This window comes from Phalangium opilio, unplaced genomic scaffold, assembly GCF_054372755.1.
Source record: "Phalangium opilio isolate 3A_F unplaced genomic scaffold, DU_Popi_V2 ptg000060l_1, whole genome shotgun sequence".
In the NCBI taxonomy this organism is placed as follows: Eukaryota; Metazoa; Arthropoda; class Arachnida; order Opiliones; family Phalangiidae; genus Phalangium; species Phalangium opilio.
Window position 1 is genome coordinate 4,008,594 of NW_028324177.1, and position 21,945 is coordinate 4,030,538.

A 21,945-nucleotide genomic window follows, 5' to 3' on the forward strand; every position below is an offset into this window, starting at 1 on the left:
CCTGTTAGTGTCATAAGTTCTGTGTCGTCCAATATGAACGCTAGGCCTACTTCTACTTATACCACTTCAGTGTTTGGGCAACAACTAGTCGTTACTACAAATATATACCCATCCACTAATCTTTTTAGTAGTACCTTTACGACATCCTCTGTGTCATCCATGCTAGGCCACATTCCTAATATTTCTGGTCCTTCACCAACTGTTCCTTTCAACGGAACTTTACCAGTAAGGGGTGGTGGGTCTCTAGCAACCTATGGACCTTTGTCATCGACACCAGTTAATGCTTTTCTGCCTACACATACTCCAGTAGATCCTAACATTGCAACCTTAAATACACAATAAGCTGCATTAACCAATTTAGTGGCAACTTATGTGGCTTCTAGTAACTCCAACGTTCAGAATTCTACTCTTACATCTAACGCTGCCACCTATCATCGGGTAATTAAACCGGATTTTAAGTATAATGGTAATTTTGCTGAAGCCGCAAACTTCCTTTACCAATTGGATGGTTTCCAGTTACTTCATTCATTAAGTGATGTAGAAATTTTAAGGTTAATGCCTACATTATTAGTAGACGAAGCGCGAGTATGGTATAGACAGGAGCGATTGGCTGGGGAAGGTTCATTAGTTAACTTTAAACGTAGATTTCAAGATTATTTCATGTCAGATGATAAACAAAGGTTTATGAAGACTGAATTAATCACCACTAAACAAAAGCAGGGGGAAAGTGTAGTTCAATTTATAGAACGGGTTCAAAATATGAACTTTTCATTGCGCGAACCGCTTATTGATCTTGAACTTCTTCCCTTATTAGAAGAAAATTTCCTCCCTGATATTAGCCTGTATTTGCAGAGAAACTATGATACTATTTCTGAGCTAAGTCTCCATGTTCAAAGAATTGAATCTAGACTTAATGCTTGTCGTAGGGATTCTAGAGTTTCCTCTAAAATTACCAGAAGTGAGAGTAGTTCTCGAAGTAAGCCTACTGTTTATAGTCAGGCTACCCGAACAGAAAGTAGTTCGTCTAGTGGCTCTAGTAGTATGACTCCTAGATGCCACAAATGTGGGAAATTAGGGCACATTAAGCCAAACTGTCATGAGTCGAAAAGAAATCCACCTAATTCTCCTCCAAAGTCTAGGACCAGTAAGAAAAAGAAGGGAAACTAGGGGGCAGGAAGGATGATGGAGGGTCCCTTTCTTGCCAGGATAACATCCCTCCAAATTCTCATATTCTTGCTTCTTCAAGTGTCTCTCCTCAGACTAGTTTGTCATTTGCCCTACCTTTGAAATTTCCCAATACTAGATTGATATTAGCTCGTGTAGGTCAGGGTTCCGATTCTAGCTTTATTTCCACCAAGGCTTACCTCGATGTACAGTCGCCGCAATTAAAAACTTTCTCTCTTGCGACGTCTTGTTTCAATCATAAGCCGCAAATTATTGATCTGATACGATGGGTATAAAAAAACGGATCTTATATTGTTGTTTCAATAAATTTTTTACTAAGCGTTTTTTTAACACTCTCCGCTTTACATTTCCAACTGCTAAATAGGGGGTTTTGAATGATTGGGATGATTTTAAAGAGAAGGTGAACAGTTGAGCATAGCTCGTCCGAATTACCGAATGACATTCCAGTAAGGGGAGAGTGATTTTAATTGCAATTTTCCGAATACACGTCCCCCACGGAATCAATGCCTTGAGCCATATTCTTATGGATAGAGATACCCTTTAATGTTGCACAAAGATATAATCAACAATTGTGGAATGAAACTTCAAATCTTCCTCCGTTGAAGATATGGCCACGGGTGCGACATTCTGTTCCACTATGGTTCGCAAATGCCAGGGGGTGGACAAAGATTTCTATCTAGATTAGTGGGCGATTCTTGATGTCAGATTCAACATAAGTCTGCACGAACGTTTGGATGAAAACGGCGCATTTCGGAGAGAATAGTCTAGAAATTCAATGGCCAACCAATTCCCTCAATATTTCACCCATTGAAAACCGCTTGGTATAGGAAATAAAGGTTCACTGAAAAGGAGAATACCCACATTCAAAGAATAGCATGGGTCGCAAAGTGGTGCCTACATTTGAGAAAGTGGTTGTACTCATTGTCTTCAACTAATTGGGATTCGCCATAATCAAGATGACGAACCTTTCTCAAGAAACCCTTTATTTACAATGCGAAATTATTATTATACTAAAGTTCCACTAGTCTTAGCAGTGTATCCGATGGCAAATTATGGTATTTTTGACAATCAATGGAATCTGCTGAGCTGCACGAAGTATTATATCCTTGAAGGTTAAGTAAGGACGCAATTAATGCAGAGTGTGTATATATTTTATTGAGAACAACAACCAACATAACAAGTTAAATAAAGAATAAAGACACTTTGCTAATTACTATAAAAATATTTATTCTTAATTATGAACATGGTTAGGATAAATACATTTATACGTTTTCATTTTTAATTTCATTATGCGATTAATATTTGATAATTTTCCCGTTGGCGTTTACAACCTGTTACATTCTCTGCGGCATTGATGAAAACAGATTGCTTATATAATTGGGCCGCTCACCAACCTCTTCCCATGCGGTCTGGATGATGGTGAATAGTTCGTCCTTATCATTGGGAATTATATTGATCTGGGATACAATCCTTTTCATAATCGCCCAGACGTTTTCGATTGGAGATAAGTCGGGTGAATTTCTTGGCCAGTTCATTAGATCTATTTCCCGATTGGAGAAAAGTCGGGTGAATTTCTTGGCCAGTTCATTATCTATTTCCCGATGATTCCATTCAAATACGCCATGGTTGCACGTATTACATAGACATCAGGTACACGTTCAATAGACCCGTAAGTTGATGGATTTAGTTTTTTTTTTGGCAAAGAAAAACTGAAACTGGTTACTGCGAGGGTTTATTTCTGATTGTGTTGATTTTCTGCGATTTATGGAAAGAGAAAAAATGTAAGCTAAACTAGAAATGGCACCTTATAGTGTCGTGGTCACTGTATTTTGCGTGTATTGAATTGGGCATGGATTTCTCCAGTTTATGTGACACTCTTCGTAACTGTATAGTGTATGCGAGCCAATGTATAGAGTAGAGAGAGGATTAGCAGATGTATCCCTCACTCTAGGCGCGCTTATTATTATTATTATTATTTAATTGTATAATTATTATTATTATTAATTGTTATAATTATTATAATTAATTGTTATAATTATTATAATTAATTGTTATAATTATTATTATTTTTTTAATATTACATTATTATCCGTTTTTTGTTCTCATATTACTGTACTCCCTTAGAGTCTTTCCGTAACATGCCTAATGTATCGATTTACGATGTTCACACATACGTCACAATTGACTTTGTGAACAACACATTCAAATAAATATATTTTGTAAGAGGGGATACAGTACGCGCCTGGTAGGGGGATGACACTGAGCTAATAGAACAAATATATGTTAGAATATAGATATTTCGAGTATCCACAAGTCACGTGCAACCATGGCGTATTTGAATGGAATCATCGGGAAATAGATCTAATGAACTGGCCAAGAAATTCACCCGACTTATCTCCAATCGGGAAATAGATCTAATGAACTGGCCAAGAAATTCACCCGACTTATCTCCAATCGAAAACGTCTGGGCGATTATGAAAAGGATTGTATCCCAGATCAATATAATTCCCAATGATAAGGACGAACTATTCACCATCATCCAGACCGCATGGGAAGAGGTTGGTGAGCGGCCCAATTATATAAGCAATCTGTTTTCATCAATGCCGCAGAGAATGTAACAGGTTGTAAACGCCAACGGGAAAATTATCAAATATTAATCGCATAATGAAATTAAAAATGAAAACGTATAAATGTATTTATCCTAACCATGTTCATAATTAAGAATAAATATTTTTATAGTAATTAGCAAAGTGTCTTTATTCTTTATTTAACTTGTTATGTTGGTTGTTGTTCTCAATAAAATATATACACACTCTGCATTAATTGCGTCCTTACTTAACCTTCAAGGATATAATACTTCGTGCAGCTCAGCAGATTCCATTGATTGTCAAAAATACCATAATTTGCCATCGGATACACTGCTAAGACTAGTGGAACTTTAGTATAATAATAATTTCGCATTGTAAATAAAGGGTTTCTTGAGAAAGGTTCGTCATCTTGATTATGGCGAATCCCAATTAGTTGAAGACAATGAGTACAACCACTTTCTCAAATGTAGGCACCACTTTGCGACCCATGCTATTCTTTGAATGTGGGTATTCTCCTTTTCAGTGAACCTTTATTTCCTATACCAAGCGGTTTTCAATGGGTGAAATATTGAGGGAATTGGTTGGCCATTGAATTTCTAGACTATTCTCTCCGAAATGCGCCGTTTTCAACCAAACGTTCGTGCAGACTTATGTTGAATCTGACATCAAGAATCGCCCACTAATCTAGATAGAAATCTTTGTCCACCCCCTGGCATTTGCGAACCATAGTGGAACAGAATGTCGCACCCGTGGCCATATCTTCAACGGAGGAAGATTTGAAGTTTCATTCCACAATTGTTGATTATATCTTTGTGCAACATTAAAGGTATCTCTATCCATAAGAATATGGCTCAAGGCATTGATTCCGTGGGGGACGTGTATTCGGAAAATTGCAATTAAAATCACTCTCCCCTTACTGGAATGTCATTCGGTAATTCGGACGAGCTATGCTCAACTGTTCACCTTCTCTTTAAAATCATCCCAATCATTCAAAACCCCCTATTTAGCAGTTGGAAATGTAAAGCGGAGAGTGTTAAAAAAACGCTTAGTAAAAAATTTATTGAAACAACAATAATATAAGATACGTTTTTTTATACCCATCGTATCAGATCAATAATTTGCGGCTTATGATTGAAACAAGACGTCGCAAGAGAGAAAGTTTTTAATTGCGGCGACTGTACTTCTGGACCTACACAATAATGACCCCGAAACATTCACACAAAATACCAAAGATTGCATCTTTATGCCAAATGGGCAATATTTCTTTACAAGTGGTAGTGTAGAGTTAGATTTCACAATATGTGGGAATTCATTTACACACTATTTTCATATTGTCCCTGATTTATTTTGTGACATTATATTAGGTGCAGATTTTCTTATGAAACATTCAGCTAACATAGATTTTCCTAGCTTAACGGTAACTTTAAACACTAAGCCTTATTCTTTGTTACCAGCACCCCCGATATCAATTGGTACCCTTGATTCGGCCGGTGATCAGCAAGATTTAAGTCCTGCATTTAAGGAAAGTACTATGATGCCATTACAAATCCTGGAACTTAAGGCCTTATTAACAAAATTTCCTGCGATAACAGCATCTAAACCAGGTCGTACACATATGACTACACACAAAATAGATACAGGTGACAGTAAGCCTATTAGAACTTTTGCCTATCGTTGTACTGAGTCAAAAAGAGCAATCACCAAAGAACACATAGATAAAATGCTAAAGGCGGGACAAATACGTCCTTCCCGAAGCCCATGGTCCTCAGTAATGATTTTTGTTGAATATATCTAACTGTCCAACTTTCGAATAGAGTTCCCATGCCCAATGCGTGTTGAGGAAAAGGGAGCCCAAGAGACCGGCGACCAATTTACTTCTTCCACTCAAGAAGGTAGCGAAATTAAACCCAACCTCAGAGAAACAAAAAGAATTTAAAATGGAATTAGTCCAAATGTTGGCCGTTGATAGCGTACCCTTTAGTGTGGTAGAAGATACTGGCTTTCAAGACGTTGTAGCAAGGGGTTGGCCGCAGGTGCTCGTACTGGCGTCTTCGTAGTTAGAAGATGTCTTTCAAAAACCATGAAAGATTTCATGCCACAAATTGTATGTCAGGATATTAATCCATGTAATGTACCTAATTTTTTTAATGTGGGTCAACTTAATTTATAGTCTGAATTACAAAAATGCGGTGACATTCAAATAATACTTCTTCGGTGGGGCGGGATTACTGAAGTGTCATGTCATTCAATTGACATTAAATGGTGCATCAAAACAGGCATTGTTGGTTTTATCGGTGACGAAGACAATTTACAAGAAAAACTTTTGACCATGCTTCAAAATGTTCAAATCGATGTCACCGAGGTATTTCAATGTTTTAGTTCTGTGAAGTCCATTGAATGAATCTAATAATTTCAAAGAAAACCTCTTACAAGAGGCTGGCTTATAGGTTGGGATGTGTCGAAATATTATATTTTCAACATAGTTCAATTAATGGTAGTTTTATTATCCCTGATGATATTTAGGAATTGTAGGTTAAAATTATGTTGATTAATATGAATTATCTCAGGAGACTAGATTTTGGAAAATAGCTTCTATTGCTTAAATAATAGCCTAAATAGATGAAAACTTTAAAATATCTTTAAAAGTGTTTGACTTCTATGGCACCTATCCTTGAATGAATGAATGAATATTTATTTTCCTTTCACATACAGTGAATCCCTTTTGAAACAGGGATTCACATACAGTGAATCCCTTTTGAAACAGGGAGGAGCAGTTAGGCTGCTCGCAAGTTTAATTTTGTACATTTTAGAACATTTAACATTTTATTTATTATATTATTATATGGTTTAAGGCTTTAGTTGCGGTTATTGTTGTTGTGGAGGAAGGAATTGGTCTAATATTGTTCCAAGCTTTTAGGAGCGCGTTTGTTGATTGCACATTCTTAGCTTTGTCTTTACCCATAAAACCTAGTCTAAGGAGCAAAGTGCTTTCTGCATTTGATGTTACTAAGTTAGCTTCGCGGTATTGACTAAATGAGGATGTGAGGAATATCCTCACGCGCAGAGCCGCATCTCGGGCACACTGGGTCTTCCACAAAATTTTCTGATCTTTGAGCCGCTGTTGCTAATGCTAAAAAGATGAGCTCGCTTTCCTTCCCATTGGAGTAAAATGGTTCCACCGACGGAGACGTTTTGGCGTGGTACACTGACAAGCTTTGGTGGCGTTCTAGTTTGGCCCTCCACTTCTGTTCGGCGAGATCTTGAACAGTCTTACCCACTCTCTAGTGTTAGTGGCTCCTACTCTGCTAGAACCGCATCCATAAGTCTTATCGAGGAAAGAGAGCCGATTCTAATTCCCGTAGCTCGTAGATAGCGGTAAATATTTTTGGCGATCCGGATTTCATCCATGAAGGGGCTGTTCGACTGTTTCACCTTGGCTACCGTCAGAGGTTTTTAGAGCCTTTTGATAAAAATACGTATTATCGGTGGATGCGGCTTCAATTTTAGAAAAGGTTGAATCATGGATGAAATTCCTTCAAATTTCTGAAAAAATGGGTCTACAAGTTTGTCATTAATGCTCCTGATGGAGCTGATTTAATGAAATCGAAGAATTGTCGAGTCACTTCTCTTTTTTGAGGTAAGAATTGTGAAATATATTTCAGTGTCGTCCCTTATCTTAAATTCTGTTTTGTAGAGTTTGTAATTGCATCGAAATTTTACTTATTAAAAGTATTTAGGTTCACAAAAATCTGAAATTACCTTGAAAATTTGAACATATATAAAAGGTGGTCCAGAAAGGGTGGCTGGGCCGAAACGATTTTTAGCCCAGTTTTACGCATGACCCCTTAAATTTCAATAAAAAGTATAAAACATAATGACATTTAAGTAGTCATCCACAGAACACTCTTTAGGGTGAAATCCCTTGAAACATTGAGTCAAAATGGACTATACAATTCACTGTACTTCGGTCCTGCAACCATGGATACAAAAGCCATTCACCGAAATAAGATGCAAAACCGTTTATTTTTCAGAATGGAGACGTTACAGAATCACTGAGGTCAATTCTCATGATGGCTAAAGGTGACATTTATCTGCCAGATGAAGATAATATTGAGAAACTGAAACAGCTAAGTGAGCTGTGTAAGGCGTTCAGAATGACAGTAGAGCCATTGTGCGCTGAAGGCCGAACTGTCTCTAAAGTTATTTTCTTGCTAATGGAATTGTTCAACAATCTAAGAAAAATTAAATATATTTGGTCTGGAACCTTTCGGTCAAATCTTTCAAAAACTATGAAACATAGGCTTTCGAATCTTATGAGAGAAGAAAGGTTTTAGATATCGGCTTTATTTCTTCAGAGACGAAAACATTCATCTTTAAAGGTGATAATTTTGCGAAGTCATATGGTCATATGTTAATGTTCAATGGCAATTGGCTTATAATCAATGAAATGGTCACGGGCTACAATTTACTAGTACAAAGAGATGAATATCCAGATTTTCGCACAGTGAATGAAGATAAAGCCGAAGAATTTATCTCGATGCTCTTGATAAACATTTTTCAAGATAAAACGAATCAAGGTTTTTGAACCTCTCGTTGATAATATTTTAAAACTTAAAACAGAAGGTATTTATATTGAAGAGCATAATGAACGTTTTTATGTAACGATATGAACAATTTGTGATGATATCCTTTCCAGTGACACATTTGGTGGGTTTTCGTAAACTTTTTCTAGTAAAAGAATCTGCAGATTTTGCATGGCTAGCACGGAAGATATTTATGGTAAATTGAAGAGTCTTGTTTTAATTTGCGAACGGAAAACATACATACCTATCATTTGACCGAAGTTAAAAAATAAGGCTACCGCAACTATTTACGGGGTTTCAGAAAAGTCTCCTTTTAAAAATTTGCACTACTTTAAAATAACAGATATTATGCATGATCTTTTTGAAGGCGTCATCCTGGTTATATTAAAATTAGTTGTGGTATTTATTGTGAAAAAATGGCTTAATGTCTTTAGAACTAATAAATTGGAATATAGAGAATTTTAAATACGGTGAGCTTGAGAATAGAAACAAGCCAGTTTCTATAAATAAGAGTTAACTAACGCCAACTGGAAATATTATTGGTAGTGCCTCCCAAAAAATTCCTGTTTTACATTTTACCTTTCCTCTGTTGGGATGTTGTGCCTAAAGATAATGAATATTGGCAACTCTTTCTTCTTCTTACGGAGTTGGTTCAGATAGTCACGTCCCCAGTAATAAATAAAATATGGCTGGTACACTTACACAAACTTGTATTTGATTTTAGCTATCAGCTAAAAAAGTTATCGCCTAATTCCTTTACACCGAAAACGCGTTTCATGATTCACTGCGCGAGATTAACTGAAGAATTTGGACCGTTTGTGAGATTATGTTGTATGAGGTATAAAGCGAAAAATCAGTATTTTAAAACCTTGGCATTCAAAGTTAGAAATTTTAGAAATATAAGTAAAACTCTTTCCCAGCGACGTTAGTTTTTAGTTTGCTAGCAACAAAGCGGGAAAAATAGTTTTGAAAACGACAATGATCAAGGAAAATGAGAAAAAGTTATTACTCGAATATTTCCCTCAAGTCTAAGATGTATGATAGCTGAGTTTTTAGCTGTAGAAAGGCCTCCTGAAACAGTGCGAGGCGTGTCAAAAACCATTTAATAAACATTTATTACGTGAGAGACGCCTAATTGGTCAAACATCGTTGAACGTTCTGTAATAACCAAAAGGAGAATAGTTTTGATTTTTTTACAAAATTCAGAAAGACCTTCCGATTCTTTTACTGTGTAATAAGGTATTGCATGTAGTTATGGAACGATTAAAAATCACTTGATTTATCTCTTTAGTCTCCCTTTAAAGGTAAAGCTCAACCTAGAATTTTTCATGTTTTTCGAAAGAGCTCAAAGGATAAGGAATATGTCTTTTGAAACCATAATTAATTGTATCTATAATATTGAAGAATTGATATAGGCAAATATGTATGCTCATTAGAAATATTCCTTACTTTGTGCGTTTTTTCAGTTTTTTTTTGCTCCTTTGTAGGAATGCCGAGCTAGGGTTTATGGGAAAACCTTACAGCTCCAAAAAATAAAGAGGCACATACGGGACATTTTAACTTGAGTTACCGTTTCAATGCTGACTTAAATTGGGTAGAAAAAATCTACGAAAAAAAGGAGTGCTTAAGCTGGTTTTTACGGGCATATCGGTGGAATAATGTTTTACCATGATCCCTTGTGGGAGCGAGAGAGGGATCATCAGAAAAATAAGTTTGATTGAGGGGAGTTTAAGATTTTGAATATGCTTGAAAGGTCAAAATACTGGCGACGCGTTGTAGGGGAAGACCAACGAAGAGTAGAAAGTCGTACATTCCTCGGTAGGTGACGGAGTCTGGTTGGGATTCGGGAGAGAGAGCCCAGGATATTGTCGAGATACTTAATATCAATAGCGGATTGGGGGTTCCAGATTTGGCAACCAAACGCAAGAATAGGGCGAATGTAACTGTGGTAAAGTCGAGTAAGGAGTTTGGTTGTGATTCCCGGAAAATTTGCATTGAGAGTTGCTCTTAAGCCTCGGGCACGACCACGGATTTTTTGAATATGGGAATGGAATTTTGGGTTGTACACCTAGGTCACGGCATTCATTGACACGTTGTATATTTTGGCCGCAAATAAAATAAAGGGATGGAGAATTTTGTAAGGTTAGGACTAACGATTTGGTTTCATTAAACAATAGACCAGTACAAGTCGACCAAACCTCAAGCTTAAGGAGTTCTGATTGCAGGGTTTGTACATCAGTATATGATTCAATTACTCGGAATATTTTTAGGTCATCAGCAAATAAACCAAGAGGGGAGGTTAGGTCTTGGGGCAGAGCATTAATACAGATCAGGAAAAGTATAGGGCCTAGAACACTTCCGTGAGGAACGCCACTGGTAACCGGTAAAATATCGCACAGTGAATCCCAAACACAGACTTCTTGAATACGATCAAGAAGATACGATTTAAGCCACTGGAGAACATCATTTTTGACGCCGTTGATGTTTAGCAAGGAGTCTGTGGTGGGGGACTGAATCAAACGCCTTGGCTATATCCAGATAAATTATGTCAACTCGTTTAGATTGGTCAATAGCTTCTAGCCAAGTGAAAAGGGCTGAGAGGAGATTTGATTCAACCGATTTGCCATTGAGAAACCCATGCTGGATATTGCTAAGGCGGGGGGTAATTTGGGCTAGGAGAGAAGAGTATAGGCATTTTTCAAGAACTTTACAGACCGCTGACGTCAAACTAATTGGACGATAATTTTTCGCGTCACATTTACTTCCCTTACCTTTATGTAAGGGGGTAACATTGGCAATGCGCCAGTCATAACGAAGGGACCCGGTATTTCCCGATATTTAGGGAGTACTTTATTAGGTGTAAATTACCTAATGAAAATACATTAAGATGAGAGCTTTCGGCTCGTGAGCCTTCATCAGTCTTACTAAAAACTAACGCGCGTGACACTTACGAGGTGACCTCGGTTTTTAAAAATCTTATCACGCCCTCTCTTGATTAAAATGTTTGTCGTCTGACTCCCCAATATTTTGCTTCAGCACAACCTTGATTTAAATTTAATTTTCCTGATTTTTTAATAAATATACCTTCAATAAATTTTCTTTTTCGCCAATTTTTCTCCCGATACAGAATTTTCGGATATTTAATATCCATTACGTGACCTTTTGACTCCCAAACATGAACCGCTATGCCGTTTTCTTTATTATAATTTTTAATGCATTGCTTATGCCCGGAGAATCTATTTTTTAACGTTTGTTGTGTTTCGCCAACATACGTTTCGCCTGATGTTTCACACTTTACTTGGTAAACGACGGAGCGATTTTCCAATAGGTTAATATCTCTTTTAGGCCTATTTTTAACTAAGTGATTGTTTTGATTTTGTCCACCTATATTTAATAATTTAACGTTGAATTTATTTTTTAATAATCTCCCCTAATGTATGGGAGCGCTAAGCATGGTTGAGACTCTCTATGTCTATTGTAATCGTTGTTAACAATAGACCGGACCGACTGTATGTCTGTAAGTAACCAGTGGGTTGCATCCAGAGAGGTATTGGGAGGGCGGTAGACACAACCCAAAGTGATATATGTTGGTGAGCATAGTAGTTTAAATTCAACCCAAAGTGATTCAGGATGGAGTGGTTGAAAATCTAACTTGTGAGGGATAAAGTCTTGATGAAGGTAAATTATAAAACCCCCTCCGGTTTTAAGCGGTCTATCTTGACGGAGTAAGACGTAGCTAGGAAGATTGTAAATAGAGACATCTTGGGGAGGTGAGTAGTAGGGACTACCTAGTTGCGCAGAGATCCAAGATGGCCGCCACCCCAAGATGGCCGACAGACCATCATCTATCAAACTCAAACCAAACTTTTCAGACAAGTCTGGACTAGCCCGAGCTGTTAGTTTCAACCCCCATGACATCATCTTCTTAACTTAAACTAAAACTAAAAGCTATAGTCAACCTTGACGTCATCCCTGGCTTGCTGACATTGGGTGTTACCCTTTAACCACTCCAGCTTTCTGTAAGCCTAAAGTTAATAAAAACACATATTGTAAAACATCAAATATTTACTTTTTATAAGATGTACAGATATGCGTAATAAATAAATACAGAATATATAGGACAAAATAATCAACAACCAGCAAGGATAAACAAACATGTTTTAACGAGTTCATTTTTTCACATTGACCCCGTATCGTTATTAGACTCGGAAGTGCAATCGGCGGAGGGCCGTTTGGGTTTATTTTCTAATTGTTTTCTGCTTCGCCGCTCAATTTCGTAAAGAGTTAACAAAATGTTGACTATTAACCCGTAAACAAAAAAGAAAATGAGGCATAGCATATTGGGCGGGTTACAAAAGCAAATGATATTTAAATAGCTAGTACGTGATATATATGTAATATAATAGCAAGGAAAGCGATATTGTTGATTGGTTCCTACTTGGCTTATTAGGCGGGGTGTAAGTAAAGAGATAAATTTCATTGGATAGGTTAATTAAGGCGGAGCTAAAAAATAAGCCTATAATTATAAGTCTGGAAAGAATATACAAATATGCAAATAAAGATTTTAATAACAAATATTATACAATAACATTAAAACAAAATAACAAAAATATATAAAACTAAAATATTTACATAAAAAAACCCACCACCAATAAAAAATTACTAGACGCCGGTCGACCCAAACCCCCCATTGCCGCGTAACGTAGGGGTCAAACTCTAGAGATAACATAAAAACATGTTACAAGTTGAATTCTAAATTAAAAAACTTGAAAATATTTACCGCCGTTTCCACCGGTCTTAGCAAAATAACCGGGGTCACTATCAATTGGGCAACTCTATTGCCCCGCTGGATAGTGTAGGCGGTGTCCCCGACGTTGGCGATGACGACTTTTAGGGGTCCCCGATAGTCGGCGTCTATTATTGTTAAGAATTATTATACTTTTACGCACTATAAAATAACTAATAAACATACCTATCGTCCCCTCGGCAACAAACAGCCCTTGGGCCGTTAAGCTGCTACGGCCAACAATGCGGCCGTAGCTGTTCTCGGGCAGCATAACGCCTAACCCAGTCGACACGATTTTAATACCGTGAGGGTCGATTACGGTATCCACTGGACAATATAAGTCCAGTCCGGCCGACTGGGAGGTGGCACGACGGGGAGTAAGCGCTGCTGGATGGATTTTGATCACAGGCAGGCAGGGCAAACGAGGAGCGGTGGAAAAAGACATCTTAAAGTGGTTGGTTTCAGAAACAGAAGTTAAATTACTGATAACTTTCATTTTGAAACACGGGGCTTATATACAAAATTAGCGAGGTCAAATCTAATAGTGTCTAGCCAATACTTTCATGATTCTTAAAATTCAATAAATAGCAAAAAGTTAATTAGATAAATAGGCATAAAATTACAAAATCTCTCCGAGGTCTAAGTTTTTTTCGTATGCAAAAAAGTTGTCTAGGCGTGTTTTAAATAATTCAAACGAAATCGTGTTTTATAAAAAACCCTTTAGCGAAGGTTAAAAAGAAGTTACTTTGATAGATGCCAAAGGGGACAAATATTATTCGTATGCAAAAGCTTGTTTAGGCGTGTTTCGAATAATTAAATTTGAATAATTCTCACGAGATCGTTTTATATAAGAAAAACAATTTATTAGTGAAGGTTAAAACTAATTACTTTGGGAGGGACAGAAATTGTTTTTTAACATGATTTAAATCTAAATAAATGTATATTAATATTAAACTAAAGAGGTTATTTTTATATAGATAGATATATTAATGTCCTCTTTAATCTTTAGTATCAACTCCACAATGAAAAATGTATTTTAGGTTAAATTAAAAAATAGTGTATCAGACATAATTATATTTTTTTTAAACTATTAATAAGAATAGAATAAGGTTGTGTTATAAAAAACCATGTCTGGGCCTGTATTCTAAAAAAAATGGCCCTGAGATTTTGGGTATAAAAGCTTGAGCATGGGCATAGGGTTTTCACAATCAATCCAGCCATGAGTAGCAAATATCTTCAAGAATCACAGTCTATGTTTGACTCTCCACCGTCTTCTCCTGGGGATCGAGCCGGAACCAGCAGCGGTAAGCGCACCATAAATCAATTTTTGAAGCCCGACCCTGTCGAGGTGTTAATCGACTCGGACGACGAGACGTTCGTCCAAGACGTACTCCAAAAACACGTCGTTGGCATTCACGGAATTGAAGGGTCGTACCGGCTGAGGAGCGACGGCCAGTACTTCGAGACAAAAGTCCCCCCGCGAAAAGGGGACTATTTTGTAGACATAAGTGTCTACAAATTTAAGGACATAAAGGACTCCCAAGCCGACAAGCTTTGGGAGTGCTCCCACAAACGACTGAAGCGTGTCGTTGACGGCAAGGACAAGGACGCCGTCAAACTCCTCAACGCCTTCCACCGGTTGGTGGAGGACATAAAGGGTGACGCTCAGGCCACGCAGCAGCCGCCCAGCAAAGTAAGTATCTTATTAACAATAAATTTACAAACCAAAATTTTGTTCCAATTTTTTTTATTTCTGATAGAGATTCAAAAAATGAGTTCGAGCAGCGGCAGCAGCGGGAGTGACTCGGAGGGTAGTGAGGGAGAGGAACACGCGCAGGTAAACCGTTTCTACACAATTGAGCGGCAGATTGACAAAACGAGTCGCAAGTGGCTTTTAAAAATTTGGAAGACATTCCAACGCGAGATTTTTTTCGAATTTTTCGAATAATTCTCGACGAAGTTATACGTAAATTAGTAACCGAGAATCCCGGGTATAATCGGGTTCGATTTGTTTTAAGCTCCCCCGGATTGTCGACCCCCGAGAAAGCTTTTCATTCTTGTTTATATCAGCGATATACGCCTCTTTTTGCAAAGGCGTTTGCGCGTGAGCTGGAAATCCGGAATTCTTCACTTTCAAGGCGATAAAATCAGTCATGTACTGGGCGAAGAAATATTCCGTTTTTGGATAATGGTAAACCTCGAATATATCGAGAAGTTTATAACCATGCTCCATAGCGGCATAGACTTCGACCGTTGGCCTGACTGATTCGAAAGCCCGTTCATTGACAGTGTGTTCGCAGATTTCCGCTCGCAATTCTAGACACGTGCGACAGAGGGCGTAAGCTAATTTACCACCGCTGCGAAAGGGAATTAAGGGGATGTGGAGATCTTGAGGGGCCAGCAGACGACAACTCATAACGCCAAAATACCACCCTGGCGATTTGTCAAAATCTCTGTTATAGATTATGGGGTGACCGCTAGGGTATGGACAATCGCGACAAACTTTCGGGTACAAAGAAATAATATCCTTGTAGAAAATTCGCTCCTCACCTTGCACGTGGCAGTTAAGAACAAAATTTTCCGTTCGTCCCCCATAGAGAGCGCTACGGGCTGATATTTGAGGTCGAAAAGTTAAACTTTTGCAGAAAGCCTTTGCTTCGGCGTTTTCTTTTAAAAGCTTAGCAAATTGACACTCAAAAATCGAGGTATATTCATACCCGACCATCTTCTCTTTAATAAACAGCTCTCTATCTAGAGTCCGCTCGTACAGAAATCTGTTGCTGGCTTTGAGTTGGGTATTGTAGGCATTGAGTTTTTGGCATGGACAACCGTGATAGTAGCAACCGTGGAAATCGTAGATTTTGGGCGGAGTTTCACTATAGTCGTCGACTAAATAGCGACCCACCCGATATTCACCCCCATAGCTTAAAGCAGTGCGCAATTTTATATTTTCCGTTTTCTCCACCCAAGCGAGATATTTTAAGCTAATCTGACTGTGATTAAATTTTGCGTTATAGCCGTTAGAAGGAACAATACCCATGCTGTAAGGTTTATAGTAATTGTTAAGATAAATAGTGGTTAAAGCACCCGCCAAAGTAATATTTTTTAAGCAAAAAGGGTCTAATTTTGTTAGATCTACGTAAATTTTTCTAAAAGCTTCGACGCCTTGTCTTAGGACTCGGACATCTTGAATGCAATATTTAATAAGCTCCTCTTTGATGTTGTAAATAGATCCTTCCATTGACGCGTACCAAGTTTGAAAATCTCGATAATCATTGGCTTTCATTTGAGCTACGTTAAAGTACGAAGCTTCAGGGATGACGCCAATGTAATTAAGATTTTCTTCGGTATGAAAATCAAATGGAAAGAATCCTTTCGCCACATCGCCGAGGCTAAACATGCTGGTGAAATTACGCAAAGGCTGACTAATGTAATTAAAGCTATCGAGGAATCTAATTTGCGGTCCCTCAAGATGAATCATTAAAATTTTACTGCCGTCAAAAATAACGGCAGGGGTGACGTGTCTATGGACTAAAGCGTTAAGAATTAAGAAGTTATCAAAAGCTTTCGCGTAATGAGCTACGACTTGAGTGTTAGTAAAGCGCGGTTGGTACGTTTTACGTTTCTGTCCAGTCAAAACTACCTGCTCTACGCTAAATAAATAATTTAAAAATTGCTCGACGCAATTGGCGCCGTAAAAAATTTTGGTTTCAAAGCCAGCTTCAGTCTCTACGTCGCAAACTAGTAAAATGGGGACGTGGATATTATTTCTAAGAATAGTCTCAATGTCGTAATAAATAAACCGCGAGGCTTTCATTTTGGTTTCCAAAGGCATAACAAAATGTTCACCTGGCGGATGAACTATTTTACACTGAAAGCATTCGGGATTGCAGTCGTGATCGTCACCCATCAGTCGCCCACATTCTAAACATCGTTTTTGGCTCGCGCAGGTGCCATTAAGTAAATGAGTTTCGTAGCAGGGGCCCGGGAAAAAGTAGCGGTGGCATTCGTCGCAACGTTTTAAAACATCCTCGTTGGTTAAATGAAAAGCTTCTCCTTGACACCGAAAACATATATAGGGTTTTGTATCCTCGGGGCATTTATGCTCTTTTAACAATTCACGTTTGTAAAACGATTTCAAGCATAAATCGCAAGAGGTACAACCCCCCATCATGCCATGCCAAGTTTTCGCGGGGTGGATATGGTCACCAATTTTTAAGAGATAGATAAATTTAGGAGCTTGGGGGCCTTTGAAAAATATGGTAAAATTATTCGCTGCATCAATTATCACGATCCTATAATGGGGAGCTAAGTAATTTTGAAATTTTTGAATATCTTCTAGAGTAACGAAACCCTCGGGGACTCCCGCTTTTCTGTGCAAGATTTTCGCAATATTACCCACGAGGGTGCTATTGCGTTTCAGTTTGTCTAAATTGTTCTTGTTAAAGGGCGGACCTTGTTTATTTTGTTGGTAAAAATTGCGATCGGCCATCTCTTTACCCAGAACTAAACTTCGAGCAAAGCAAAGGTTATCATTATTCTCCATAAAAATAAATTGGTTATTTTGTTTTACAAAATAATCCAAATTAACCAAAGTTCTATTTTTAATGGATTTATAATAAGTCCCTATATTGGCATCGAGGTTTAGAAAAATTATGTCAAACTGAAAATCTTCGCCATTAAAGACAAAGTCCCGACTAGATTGCGTTACTCTATAGATGGTGCGCATAACTCGCTTACTGGTGAATTTGTCAATTTTTATAAATTTAATATTAACGGGGGTCGTCAATCGGGGGAGCTTAAAACAAATCGAACCCGATTATACCCGGGATTCTCGGTTACTAATTTACGTATAACTTCGTCGAGAATTTTTCGAAAAATTCGAAAAAAATCTCGCGTTGGAATGTCTTCCAAATTTTTAAAAGCTATACGCAAATCGATTTGTTTGCAATGCCACTTGCGACTCGTTTTGTCAATCTGCCGCTCAATTGTGTAGAAACGGTTTACCTGCGCGTGTTCCTCTCCCTCACTACCCTCCGAGTCACTCCCGCTGCTGCCGCTGCTCGAACTCATTTTTTGAATCTCTATCAGAAATAAAAAAAAAATTGGAACAAAATTTTGGTTTGTAAATTTATTGTTAATAAGATACTTACTTTGCTGGGCGGCTGCTGCGTGGCCTGAGCGTCACCCTTTAGTCCTCCACCAACCGGTGGAAGGCGTTGAGGAGTTTGACGGCGTCCTTGTCCTTGCCGTCAACGTAACGCTTCAGTCGTTTGTGGGAGCACTCCCAAAGCTTGTCGGCTTGGGAGTCCTTTATGTCCTTAAATTTGTAGACACTTATGTCTACAAAATAGTCCCCTTTTCGCGGGGGGACTTTTGTCTCGAAGTACTGGCCGTCGCTCCTCAGCCGGTACGACCCTTCAATTCCGTGAATGCCAACGACGTGTTTTTGGAGTACGTCTTGGACGAACGTCTCGTCGTCCGAGTCGATTAACACCTCGACAGGGTCGGGCTTCAAAAATTGATTTATGGTGCGCTTACCGCTGCTGGTTCCGGCTCGATCCCCAGGAGAAGACGGTGGAGAGTCAAACATAGACTGTGATTCTTGAAGATATTTGCTACTCATGGCTGGATTGATTGTGAAAACCCTATGCCCATGCTCAAGCTTTTATACCCAAAATCTCAGGGCCATTTTATTTAGAATACAGGCCCAGACATGGTTTTTTATAACACAACCTTATTCTATTCTTATTAATAGTTTAAAAAAAATATAATTATGTCTGATACACTATTTTTTAATTTAACCTAAAATACATTTTTCATTGTGGAGTTGATACTAAAGATTAAAGAGGACATTAATATATCTATCGGCGACTTTTAGGGGTCCCCGATAGTCGGCGTCTATTATTGTTAAGAATTATTATACTTTTACGCACTATAAAATAACTAATAAACATACCTATCGTCCCCTCGGCAACAAACAGCCCTTGGGCCGTTAAGCTGCTACGGCCAACAATGCGGCCGTAGCTGTTCTCGGGCAGCATAACGCCTAACCCAGTCGACACGATTTTAATACCGTGAGGGTCGATTACGGTATCCACTGGACAATATAAGTCCAGTCCGGCCGACTGGGAGGTGGCACGACGGGGAGTAAGCGCTGCTGGATGGATTTTGATCACAGGCAGGCAGGGCAAACGAGGAGCGGTGGAAAAAGACATCTTAAAGTGGTTGGTTTCAGAAACAGAAGTTAAATTACTGATAACTTTCATTTTGAAACACGGGGCTTATATACAAAATTAGCGAGGTCAAATCTAATAGTGTCTAGCCAATACTTTCATGATTCTTAAAATTCAATAAATAGCAAAAAGTTAATTAGATAAATAGGCATAAAATTACAAAATCTCTCCGAGGTCTAAGTTTTTTTCGTATGCAAAAAAGTTGTCTAGGCGTGTTTTAAATAATTCAAACGAAATCGTGTTTTATAAAAAACCCTTTAGCGAAGGTTAAAAAGAAGTTACTTTGATAGATGCCAAAGGGGACAAATATTATTCGTATGCAAAAGCTTGTTTAGGCGTGTTTCGAATAATTAAATTTGAATAATTCTCACGAGATCGTTTTATATAAGAAAAACAATTTATTAGTGAAGGTTAAAACTAATTACTTTGGGAGGGACAGAAATTGTTTTTTAACATGATTTAAATCTAAATAAATGTATATTAATATTAAACTAAAGAGGTTATTTTTATATAGATAGATATATTAATGTCCTCTTTAATCTTTAGTATCAACTCCACAATGAAAAATGTATTTTACGTTAAATTAAAAAATAGTGTATCAGACATAATTATATTTTTTTTAAACTATTAATAAGAATAGAATAAGGTTGTGTTATAAAAAACCATGTCTGGGCCTGTATTCTAAAAAAAATGGCCCTGAGATTTTGGGTATAAAAGCTTGAGCATGGGCATAGGGTTTTCACAATCAATCCAGCCATGAGTAGCAAATATCTTCAAGAATCACAGTCTATGTTTGACTCTCCACCGTCTTCTCCTGGGGATCGAGCCGGAACCAGCAGCGGTAAGCGCACCATAAATCAATTTTTGAAGCCCGACCCTGTCGAGGTGTTAATCGACTCGGACGACGAGACGTTCGTCCAAGACGTACTCCAAAAACACGTCGTTGGCATTCACGGAATTGAAGGGTCGTACCGGCTGAGGAGCGACGGCCAGTACTTCGAGACAAAAGTCCCCCCGCGAAAAGGGGACTATTTTGTAGACATAAGTGTCTACAAATTTAAGGACATAAAGGACTCCCAAGCCGACAAGCTTTGGGAGTGCTCCCACAAACGACTGAAGCGTTACGTTGACGGCAAGGACAAGGACGCCGTCAAACTCCTCAACGCCTTCCACCGGTTGGTGGAGGACTAAAGGGTGACGCTCAGGCCACGCAGCAGCCGCCCAGCAAAGTAAGTATCTTATTAACAATAAATTTACAAACCAAAATTTTGTTCCAATTTTTTTTTTATTTCTGATAGAGATTCAAAAAATGAGTTCGAGCAGCGGCAGCAGCGGGAGTGACTCGGAGGGTAGTGAGGGAGAGGAACACGCGCAGGTAAACCGTTTCTACACAATTGAGCGGCAGATTGACAAAACGAGTCGCAAGTGGCATTGCAAACAAATCGATTTGCGTATAGCTTTTAAAAATTTGGAAGACATTCCAACGCGAGATTTTTTTCGAATTTTTCGAAAAATTCTCGACGAAGTTATACGTAAATTAGTAACCGAGAATCCCGGGTATAATCGGGTTCGATTTGTTTTAAGCTCCCCCGATTGACGACCCCCGTTAATATTAAATTTATAAAAATTGACAAATTCACCAGTAAGCGAGTTATGCGCACCATCTATAGAGTAACGCAATCTAGTCGGGACTTTGTCTTTAATGGCGAAGATTTTCAGTTTGACATAATTTTTCTAAACCTCGATGCCAATATAGGGACTTATTATAAATCCATTAAAAATAGAACTTTGGTTAATTTGGATTATTTTGTAAAACAAAATAACCAATTTATTTTTATGGAGAATAATGATAACCTTTGCTTTGCTCGAAGTTTAGTTCTGGGTAAAGAGATGGCCGATCGCAATTTTTACCAACAAAATAAACAAGGTCCGCCCTTTAACAAGAACAATTTAGACAAACTGAAACGCAATAGCACCCTCGTGGGTAATATTGCGAAAATCTTGCACAGAAAAGCGGGAGTCCCCGAGGGTTTCGTTACTCTAGAAGATATTCAAAAATTTCAAAATTACTTAGCTCCCCATTATAGGATCGTGATAATTGATGCAGCGAATAATTTTACCATATTTTTCAAAGGCCCCCAAGCTCCTAAATTTATCTATCTCTTAAAAATTGGTGACCATATCCACCCCGCGAAAACTTGGCATGGCATGATGGGGGGTTGTACCTCTTGCGATTTATGCTTGAAATCGTTTTACAAACGTGAATTGTTAAAAGAGCATAAATGCCCCGAGGATACAAAACCCTATATATGTTTTCGGTGTCAAGGAGAAGCTTTTCATTTAACCAACGAGGATGTTTTAAAACGTTGCGACGAATGCCACCGCTACTTTTTCCCGGGCCCCTGCTACGAAACTCATTTACTTAATGGCACCTGCGCGAGCCAAAAACGATGTTTAGAATGTGGGCGACTGATGGGTGACGATCACGACTGCAATCCCGAATGCTTTCAGTGTAAAATAGTTCATCCGCCAGGTGAACATTTTGTTATGCCTTTGGAAACCAAAAT

At 38.2% G+C, this 21,945-nt stretch overlaps 1 protein-coding gene across 1 annotated transcript; it reads left to right on the forward strand.

The window, feature by feature from the left end:
- Nucleotides 1-12,215: 12,215 nt before the first annotated feature.
- LOC149666695 (uncharacterized) lies at nucleotides 12,216-15,030 on the forward strand. Its single transcript, XM_089841721.1, has 2 exons — nucleotides 12,216-14,835; nucleotides 14,903-15,030. Exons 1-2 carry the CDS (start codon nucleotides 14,362-14,364, stop codon nucleotides 14,915-14,917), a joined length of 489 nt encoding a protein of 162 aa, XP_089697847.1. The 5' UTR covers nucleotides 12,216-14,361; the 3' UTR covers nucleotides 14,918-15,030.
- The last annotated feature ends 6,915 nt before the right edge of the window (nucleotides 15,031-21,945 follow it).

Excerpts from the sequence above, each read along its gene's own strand:
- LOC149666695 (XM_089841721.1), top strand. The coding sequence starts at position 14,362 with ATGAGTAGCAAATATCTTCAAGAATCACAGTCTATGTTTGACTCTCCA.